This window comes from Homarus americanus, unplaced genomic scaffold, assembly GCF_018991925.1.
Source record: "Homarus americanus isolate GMGI-L3 unplaced genomic scaffold, GMGI_Hamer_2.0 scaffold34360, whole genome shotgun sequence".
Lineage (NCBI taxonomy): Eukaryota > Metazoa > Arthropoda > Malacostraca > Decapoda > Nephropidae > Homarus > Homarus americanus.
Window position 1 is genome coordinate 3890276 of NW_024739403.1, and position 11033 is coordinate 3901308.

At 36.4% G+C, this 11033-nt stretch overlaps 1 protein-coding gene across 6 annotated transcripts in view; it reads left to right on the top strand.

The window, feature by feature from the left end:
* The window catches only part of LOC121874540 (ankyrin repeat domain-containing protein 13D-like), a 47531-nt gene that overhangs the window by 22424 nt on the left and 14074 nt on the right, over positions 1-11033 (top strand). For all 6 annotated transcript variants that reach the window (XR_006090441.1, XM_042378712.1, XM_042378710.1 and 3 more), the window contains 4 exons: positions 2480-2630; positions 5875-6036; positions 9623-9782; positions 10094-10174. Coding sequence is in view for 5 of the 6 variants with exons in the window: in XM_042378712.1 (XP_042234646.1) it covers positions 2480-2630; positions 5875-6036; positions 9623-9782; positions 10094-10174 (554 nt within the window). In the remaining variant the exon portion in view is untranslated. The remainder of the gene's footprint in view (positions 1-2479; positions 2631-5874; positions 6037-9622; positions 9783-10093; positions 10175-11033) is intronic.

An 11033-nucleotide genomic window follows, 5' to 3' on the forward strand; every position in this document is an offset into this window, starting at 1 on the left:
GAAAGTCCGAGAAAAGCCAATACATAGGGAGAGGGAGGGTGGAGCTAACTATTTATTTGAACTGTTTAAAGAAAATCAGTTATGCTATTACTGCACTTCAACAACTAAGGTCTTTAAGTATATAACAAGGTTATTAAAACACTGTTACATTAACAATAAACAAGTAAGTCTGGTTGTCACCGAGATGATTGTTATTTACTGTAAAGTGTTATATGTAAGTAACCAAAGAATTTGTCATATGAATAAAGAGAAAACTGTATAATGTACAGTGCTATAAAGATAAAAATAAGAATAGATTAAGTGGAGGAGTATATTGTACTGTATGTGGAAGACGAATGTTTATCTGTGAGCAGCTGGCAATGGAGGGGGGTCTCATGGGTGGGTGGCTCTCTCCCACAAGATTCCTTTAACACTTTTTTATGCAATTCCACCACAATTCTCATATAATTTAGGATCATTTGGTGCCAGGTTGATAAAATAGTATCCTAAAAGAATCAACTTTCCTGTGAAAAAAGAATCCCAAGCGGCTAACGAGCCGATCAGTGGTGAAGAGGATAAAAGTAAAAGTATGAGTCATTTGTTTACAAAGAGCAAACAGCTGATTGGCTAACCACAATGTCTGTCTTCAACACTTTGTAAATTAGTACAGTACAGTTGTGTATTTATCATCACTTAAGAAATACGATTGCAGTGTATTTATCACCACTTAATAAATACGATTGTAGTGTATTTATCACCACTTAATAAATACTATTGTAGTGTATTTATCACCACTTAATAAATACGATTGCAGTGTATTTATCACCACTTAATAAATACTATTGCAGTGTATTTATCACCACTTAATAAATACTATTGTAGTGTATTTATCACCACTTAATAAATACTATTGCAGTGTATTTATCACCACTTAATAAATACTATTGTAGTGTATTTATCACCACATAATAAATACTATTGTAGTGTATTTATCACCACTTAATAAATACTATTGTAGTGTATTTATCATCACTTAATAAATACTATTGTAGTGTATTTATCACCACTTAATAAATACTATTGTAGTGTATTTATCATCACTTAATAAGTAATATTGTAGTGTAAAGTATTATGCATTAGCATATACCCTGGTTTATTCATTAATCATTTGTCAAAATACAAGTAGCCAAACTGAGGCATCATCTAACACTCAAAGGTAGTAAATAAAATTTTTAAGAAGGTATCTTCATATCAGATACTATACGGTGTGTTAGAGTGTTTTAAGCTAGTCTGCAGAAAGCTCACACTAACGCATCTGAGTAAACAATCTTCTGATACAGCTTATCCTTTTATCTTCAAGTCATATTACGAATTACATAAAGTATTGTATTTTTCTCTGTTACTGTTTCTCTGTGATAAACCATATACCATAAGAGGCCAATCATATGAGAATATAATACTGAATCAATAAATAAATAAACCTGGTGAATGTGGAACACCTGATCAGCCCCAGTCTGCTTACAGTGTCTTAGTTCACAGTAGGCCTATAGCAAATCTGATTAGACCACTGTACAGTATTCAATAAGTGTTTTTCATTTCATTAAAACAAAAATGATTTGATCATCCCCATTTCTCAATATTATTATTATTTTTATTTATTTATTTTTTATTTTATTTTATTTTATTTTTTTTTTTGTGACCGGAGCATCTCAGAATCCGAAAAAAATGAATTCCGATTTATCAAGGTTTTACTTAATGTATACTGTTTCTATACAATTTCTCTTTTATTTATTTGTCTTAATTCCAATTGTTATTATCTAATGTAAAGAAGTATTCAATCAAAGCTATGTTTTTAATACTTGTTCAATACAGTGATATCTCCATTAGCCGGAACAATTGGTGCAGAGCACTTCCGGGAATGAGAGATTTCCAGGTAACAAGACGGCTCTCTCAAAGCCGGAAAAATATCCCTCATCCCCGGAATTTTCTGGATAACGGAAAATTTTTCTCGGAAGTTCCAGAGATTGCCCATTACATCATCTCTTAAACCCGGAAAAAAAATCCCTCATCCCAGAAACTTTCCGGGTAACGGAAAAATTTTCAAAAAATTTCCAGAAAATGCGCCCGATTTTCATCTCTCAGACCCGGAAAAAACTAACCCATCCCCGGAATTTTCCGGGTACTTACCGGGAAATTTTCTCAGAATTTTCTGGAAAATGTGCACCTCGTAAAATCGGCTTTGGGAACGATTTTCCGAGAAAATTTCAATTCCGGCTATTGGAGAGTTCCGGCTTTGAGGGATTCCGGCTAACGGAGATATTACTGATAACCTCTTTTCAACTATACATGTGTTTTTTGTACAATATTATCAACTTCATATCATTAACTTTGTTATCCTCTCCCTCCTTTACTGTATTTCACTCCTGCTTATTAAATATTACAGGATAATTTTTTAATGCAAACTGTAAACCGGAAGGTAATAGAGATTTACCCTCATTAGGCCCACCTTTGGCTGGCAGAGGAGTACCCCTTGAAGTTACAGGAGCAAGTGATGCCCATTGTAGACCTCATGGCCATCAGTTCCTCTCACTTTGCTAAACTCAAGCACTTCATTCAAATGCAGCTTCCCAATGGATTTCCTGTTAAAATTGGTAAGACACTTATTTCAGTGTTTGTCCAGGATTATAATGTTACAGTGCCATATTTCTTATGTTTTAGTAATACAGTATTACAGGGTATTTTGAAGATTTGACTTAAGTTCTAAAGCATTTGTAACTTTTAACAAGTGTTCTTAGTTATTGGATGAACAAAAATGTCAGATACCTAATTAATAATTATGATATATATGTACAGTATACTGTATTGTGTTCATATGTTAAGTGGTTTGATTTGAATTATTGAGAATCACTTTGGAGGCTAAAGATTAATTTTGTGTAATTCATATGCCAGTTGAAGACATGAGTAAGTGTATGTGAAGTATTTCTACTTGTTGTCTTTGCCTTTTCCTACACTTATCCTCTTCTACTCCTGTGTTGCACCAGTCTCCCTTTTTGTTTCTGCCAGTAGGCTTCGTTTTGGTCAATAAGGATCAATCAAAAGTCCCCTCATAAACTTGTCCTCACCTCTCAAATACCTGTAGTCTTTTTCTAAGCTTGGCTCTAGAAAAAGACTTTTGGCTAGTAGTTTTGAGAGTTAAATTGGAACACTACTCATGAAAACAATGTTAGGCCTCTTCTTGTTATGGTTGAGTGTATCCAAGTGAAAAGGGCAGAAAGAAAGAGGTTTTTGTGTTGTATTAATATTTTAATGATGGCAATCGTACGGATTTGCAAACAGAAAAACGGACTTCTCAGATATGAATTTACGTGGTCAGCCCATAGCACTATGCACTGTAGGATTTATTGGAGGATCCTGAGGGTGAGGTTCAGCTAACTGGAAAATCTCTTTATCTGGCACCTTTCAATCCCCATAGGTGCTGCATAACTGGGACTCTACTGTAATTAAGGAGGGTACATAACAGGTAAACCTCTATTTATCTATTTATGATGTTCCCATCTATGATAATTCACGTTAATGATGCTGATATATTAAGACCACTTCCCTATTTGCGATGTAAACAAACCCACATTAACGATATTCATCATCCCGCCAACTCGGAATATAGATAGCATTACTCACTTCATTGTCAGCTTAGGGGTCATCTACTCAAATGCTGCCCCGTGGCCATCTGGTGAACTACAATCCAGGCATTGTTTCTTCTTGGTTACATGTGTATAAGAAATGGAGCTCAAAGTTTATCGGTCATCGTCATTGATGTTTTTATTTTTGTTTTTATACTCCTTACATTGAGAGGACATCAATAAAGTTCACATCGTACTCTGTTTTAAAGACTGTGAAGTGCTTTTGCTCTGACTGTAAAGTGGTTTCCCTGTTTTAGTGACTGAAGTGTTTTCGCTCCGATCCCCCCACCCCGACAATGGGTGACCTGACATTGCATCAGAAGGTCAGTAATATGAGACCACTAATCCCTCCACCCCACTTCCACTGCAAATGAGAGAAGAGTTTATATACAGTACAATGGGAAGACCTGACATTGCATCAGGCCAGGAAAATAACATGAGACCCACTAATCCCCTACCACACCTGCATTGCAAGTGTCAAAGGACGTAAAAAGTAATTACAGTTACGTATTACATTCAGGAGAATGGACAGTGTATTCCTGTAGGCTCTAGATAACATAAGAAATATACATTATTTTGTTTATTTATAATTAGAACAGATGCTATGAATAACAGTTTGTACAATTTTTTACAAGGATTAGAAGGTGATGAGTGAGTGAGGAAGGGAGGAAGGAATAGTGAGTACGGTCACTTTCTCCCCCAATGGTCGCCTATTTCCTTCTTTCCCACCCAGTGTGTGTCACCATCTCCTGCCTCTCTCACTCATTCATGTACAATATTGTTTATTTACTATTCATTAATCCATGAAGCATCACTGCCATTTTAAAACAGCAGGACAGCATCGCCACCATAGCGTCACTGCCGTTTTAAAATGCCACTAGTGACAGATTTAAACCTAAATAAGTGAAAATGGCACTCGTGGCAACTGTCCCGATTGATTGATTGATTGGTTTGTTGTGGTAATTACATGCCTGTCTACGCAACAGCTTAAGTCATATGTTGCTGAATTAAAATAAAGGCTTAAAAGACTAAAATCAAATAATGCAAGGTAAAAAACATACGTAACAAATAACATAACTTTTGTAAAAAAAAAGACATTTAAACACTGATAAATTAAATTCAAAGCTTGTGTAGAAGGCCGGCTTTTTCCACGAAGGAGAGGACCACCCCCCCTGCGCATTAAGAGAGGTGCTTGCTGCAAAAGTCATTGAGACTGGGGCACTCCACCAGGAGGTGTCGAACAGTCATTGGGACCAGACAGTTATCACAATGGGGAGGGAATGCCTTCTCCATTAAAAAACCACGAGTCAGCTGTGTGTGGCCAATATGGAGGCGGTCCAAAGCAGAGTCCTGGCGTTACGACAGTCCCTGATACCCCAAGGCACCCAATGCAGGATGGATGTCGCGGAGCTTGTTTGCTCTGACAACATCCCACCTGCGTTGCCAATTTAAGCATGTGGCAGCTCTTATTACTGGCTTTATATCAGAGGCAGGTAGGGGGAATGATTTACCACAGGGTGAGAAGCAGGGTGTAAACAGTGATGATCCCTCTGTGAACTTAGGGAGAATCCACAGAGCGGCACTCGGGAACCGCATGGAACATATCTGAACAGGAGAATGGCAAAGATTACTCACTACCTCCCTTACCCTGAAGCCGAAAGGTTGTGGGAGGCTTGGATGCCGAGTGTTGTGTGGGGACATAGTCTCGTCCACTACACAAGTGTTGGTTATAGACTGCAGAGGGCTGTGGAGGCGAAACCAACACTGGGCCTGGGTGGCTTATCAACATCAACTAGTAGTCTTATTCTTATAAAATTAAAGATACTCATGCAGTAGAATAAGGTGGAGTATTTAAATGAGCATGTGGGTCTGAGCGACTAGGTGGGATGAGTCCTGTCAACCGTTGACAGGACTCAGGCTACTACTAATGGTGACAAACATGAGTCTTTCATAATGACAAAGGAAACTGAGATCCCTATTAATGTGTGGGTAGCATGAGGACATCTACTGGGACACAAAACATGCTTTATGAATGGTAAGATTAGTCCACAATATTAAAAATGGCTGCTCTTATAAGAGGAATATCACAGTCATACTAGTTGCCTAATATGAGGGACACATTTTCTCTTCTTTTTTTAAGCCTTCATAATATTTACTGTAAATATTGATATTTTAAATTTTTACCAACTCCTGAAACTCTACATTTAATTTGCAGAAATCCCTCTCTTCCATGTACTAACAGCAAGAATCACATTTGGAAACATATTTGGTGTTGATGAGCATGTGGACAATGTGTCCACTGTGAGTGAGGAGGACAGACTAACTTGTGTTATAGACGAAACTGTGTTTGAACCTCCTGCACACTACACAAAAATTGGTAAGTGGTATCCTTATAAGGTACAACAAATTTTGATTGATTTTTATGTCATGGATGTTAGAGATTTGATATTGATATCGTACATAAATGATAGTTCTTTACCCATTTCAGTGCATCTTTAGACTTTAAGGTTGGTGCCCAGTAAGTTTCATTTCTCCAAGAAAAAAAGAAAACAGTTCATATGAACTATTTAATAAGTTTTCTAATAAGTCATCCACACTTAGCATACAATTTCCTTGAATGAATAGTTAGATGGTGTAACAAATTTATTGTAAAATGCAAAAAAAAAAATACTATTTTATGACTGAAGTTATAAATGGATATTGACTTACCGTAAGTAACTCAAATACTGTAGGCCAATGGTATCGGAAACACATAATTCTTGGATTGCCAAAAAATTATTGCATCAATATAATTAATATTATATGTGAAATGTAACCATAAGTTAGGTAAAACTTAAATGAAATTATTTTTTGTCAAATATATTAATCTCAGGTAAAACACATAAAACAGTATTTATGCAGTATGACCTCAGATATCCAGAATGCATGGGGAACTGAGTGTGACAAATAATAATTTTTTCCGGATGCTTGAAAGTTACTCTTATAAATATGTATCTCAAACTCAAGAACATCGTCTTAGTAAATATTATAAAAGTAATAAAAGGACATAGTAAATATATTCTTCTATCAACACATGATAACTTTCTCCCTTCTTCAATCTCTTACATATACAGTGGTCCCTTGGTTAACGAACACAATTTGTTCCACAGAGTCGTTCGTTAACCAAAAAGTACATACAAAGTAAAAAAAAATGCAGTAAAGTACACTTGCTTTGAGGTGTGTATGTAGAAGTTTCCTGGTTGATGATGATGGGAATTAGAAGTGGGGGTGGAGGAGAAGGGAGAAGAGAAGGAACTGGGGATGGAGGAGAAATCACCTTTCAGGGGACCTATGCTTAATCCAGTAATTTCACCAATAAAATTTTAAGTTCACTAGGTGTAATTCAAGATTATTTTATTTAAATCAACACTGCACTGCGCTATATATTATCAATATGTTAACTAAATTTCAGAATGACCAATAATTTCAATGTAAAAATGCAAAAATATTCAAGACACCAACAAAATAGATGTTCACTCCACTGTCAACAAAGCCAAACTGACGCCTGGTGGCTGAGTCAAGCGGCTGATGGGCGCACAGAAAAACTAGTTCCTTGTACTGCATATAGTATTGTAACCACCCAATGAGCGACTGTGGGATAATGAGACCCTTGCACGTAGGACTCGATTGTTCTTTATTCGGTCAAAACCTGCAGAGTACAAATTACATATGTTACATATGAAATAATTAATTAATTCGTACGTTCCTTCACTATTAACAGCTACATATGATATATTTGAGTAGAGTGGGGTGTTAAACCATATAAAAACTTACGTGTTTCGGGTCTAATGTAGGACTTATTAGGTCCCTGACTTCCGTTAGCTCACTGGACGGCTAGAGACTATCTTCTGAACCCTACAGGGAGCGAGTCAGCCCGAGGCGAGGGCTATCTGTTTCACATTTAACCCCTCAACAAAGTTCGTTGTCAACACTCTGTCTCTGTCCTGTCTCCCTTTCTCTCTCTCGTCTAGTTTATCCTACTGTGGTGGTAACATATCCTACTGTGGCGGTAACAGTATTATCAATATGTTAACTAAATTTTAAAATGCCTAATAATTTTGATATAAAAAATGAAAAAATATTAAAGAGCACAACTTTCTTGATATTTACTCCACCGGAAACGAATGTAAACTTAGGACAGATTACTGAATTGGCAGACTAGCCCATCAGCTGATGCTCACAACAAAACGTGTTGTTCGTAAAGATTTCGTTAATCGAAGTTTTGTTCGTTAACCGAATTGAAGGTCCTTATGGGAGGTATTTCGTTAACCGAAATTTCGTTAATTGAACCGTTCGTTAACCGAGGGACCACTGTATTGTACTGTATTCATCTTCTGCTTTAGAGTAAGCACAATGCATTTGCACTTAGCTGTAGCTCCTGTCTTACGTATGCTGGATGGATGAGGTGATGATAGTGGTTACACCGACAAAACATTCAAGTAAGCGGAACTAATGGTGGTGCTAGTGTGTTTGGCCAACTTGGAGGATGCACACAGCACTTCTAGTGGCCAAAAATGGAATCATGGGCAAAGTGGCACCAAATTCAAACCAATTTTTGTTAATTTGTTTTACCTGTAATGTGATTAGACATTACTTCCTGGAAATTGTCCCCACCAAAAAATGCTAGTTGCTTGAGAGTTCCAGTTTGTTAAGTGCCGGACCTCTGCGGTTATACTGTACTGATGTAGTTTTTTACTTTTACAAAAATAGGATTATACTGTACTGCTGTTATATAATACTGTATAATGTACTGTACAAGGTACACGTTTTATGTGCTCTATGTAGTTTGTGCTCTTGTTTTTTCTTTCTTTACTTCTGGGTACAGTATAACTCAAAACAAGGTATAATGCTAGAAAACAGGCTTATTTTGACAGTTTTTGCAATGAAAGGATGTCAGTTTCCTGTATGCTTGCCTTTACCTTTCTTGGAATACACAGCACAATTGAACCCAAATTTTTTATCCTCAAACTGTGCAACAAATTGTCTTTCAGTCAGTCGTTTGCTTCATTCTGAGAGTATGAATTCACTGGGTAATATCTTACAGTCACCATTGGTAGTTTAGTAATACAGTGGTCCCTCGGTTAATGAATTACCTTCCATAAGAATCTTCATTTCGGTTAACGAACAAAAATTCGGTTTACGAAATTCGTAGGAAAATGTTTCGACATGCTTTGGCTTGCTCACCAGCTGGAAGATTAGACCGCCAACACAGAAATCGGTTCTAGGGCTTACATTCGTTAAAATTGGAGTAAATATCAAGAAGGTTGTACTAATCAATAATTTTCCAAGTAATTTTAACACTTATTTAACATAATTGCAGTACAGGGAACTAGTTTTTGGTGCGCCCATCAGCCACTTTACTCACCCACCAAGGCCTCAGTTTGTATCTCTGTTCAGTGGAGGAAACATCTTGCTTGTGGGTCTCTTGAACACAGAGTATTTTTACGTTTTTACAGTACAATTATTGGTCATTCTGAAATTTATTTAACATATTGACAATATATTGTGCAGTGCAGTGTTGATTTAAAGACAATAATCTTGAATTACACCTAGTGAACTTAAAATTTTATGGGTGAAATGATGGCATCAAGCGTGGGGTGATTTCTCTTCTACCCCCACTTCCTTCTCTTCTCCCTTCTCCTCCACCCCCACTTCTAATTCCCATCATCATCAACCAGGAGCCTTCTACATACACACCTCAAAGTAAGTGTACTTTACTGTATTTTTTTCTTTACTGTGTATGTAATTTTCGGTGAGCTGAAACCAATTACCCAAAATCCCATTGAAACAATGGTTTCGGTTAACGAATGACCTTCTGGAACGAATTGTGTTCGTTAACCGAGGTACCACTGTATTTATTTTTTTCTTCCTGCAGAGTAATTGGTAATTTTTTCAAATTATACTTATCCAAAATGTATTGGTAGGGCATTCAGATCAGCAGCACCTGCAATTGAGCCTTGATGAAGATGATGCTCTTCTGCAATATGCCATCCAGCAGTCCCTAGTAGAGGCTGGTACAGAACAAGATCAAGTAGACATATGGGAGGCACTCCAGGCTGACCACAGACCAACTCTCAAACAGGAGTCAGTAATGTATTTTTATGCTTTTGCAAATGTGATGTCATCTTTTGTTATGGCAATGCTCAACATCTGTCAGAATTTAATTATAGATTTACATGACTCTTACCATTGCATTTTCCTCTGTCTTTACAAACTGTATGATTAGTTTCTTAATTTAATTTTTTCATTGAGTAATGGCATTATGATGTACAGTCCTCATTGAAGGAAGACAGTGGGTAATTCTTCCACTTAAAAGTTACCTCCACAATTTTTATTGCTTTTGTTTATTGTTATACAGTTGTAGACTATCTGATGATTGATGTTGTATATTTCAGGATGAATTCCAAACCAGGGTCTCGTCCCAACACTCCAGCACATCTCTCTCTTCAGACTGCCGAAGATGCTCAGTTACAAAGGTAAGGGTGCATTGTATTATGCACAAGTTTATTGTAATAAAATTGCTTGCATGTAACAGTAAAAAATAAAAATAAATTAAAAAAATTGAAATATGTATATCTACTTGAAATCACAAGTTAAAAAATAACAATAACAGCTTCACCTGGTAGGAGGAGAGGTAAGGTGATGTAGCTACGGTGACATCTTATTTGGCGACCTGTCAAGTCCTCACACACACGTTCATGTAAAGTAAATGAAATTATTTTGTTTAAATATACGTATTGATTTTATGTCTACTTACATAAGTTATTTAGACATTACTGAATCATTATAGCAGTAGGATATAAAACTCGTTTGGGCTCAGGAATGGAACCTACTATTCCCCATAAGTTATTAATATCAGTATACGATCAATCACTTAGTGATGGCTCTTTGAGGCCTTAACCCCATCGTGTAATGGTCACTGCCTGTACTGTACTAAGTTACAATACTTAGGTACTAAATTACAGTATAGTTAGGTACTACATTACAGTATTTGATAATAAATTACAATAATTAGGGTTTTTTGTAAACCAGTTTAATTTTCTTAGGTATAATATTGCATTTTCTTGTTATTAGGGAACCGAACCCTATTTTTACCATCTTTTCTGTTATTCGTTATCCGAATGGTTTTCAAGGAACCTGATCCATTTGGATACTGAGGAACACTTGCATTAGAATATAAAATTATCTTTATGTATATTACCCATTCTACTGTTCCACATTCAATGGAGTGGATCAGACCCACAAGCCTTGGCTTACCATTTTCAGCACTAATTGTAACATCTAAAGGTCAGTTGATGGATCAGCAGAAACATATACCTGAAATTAATATTTTCC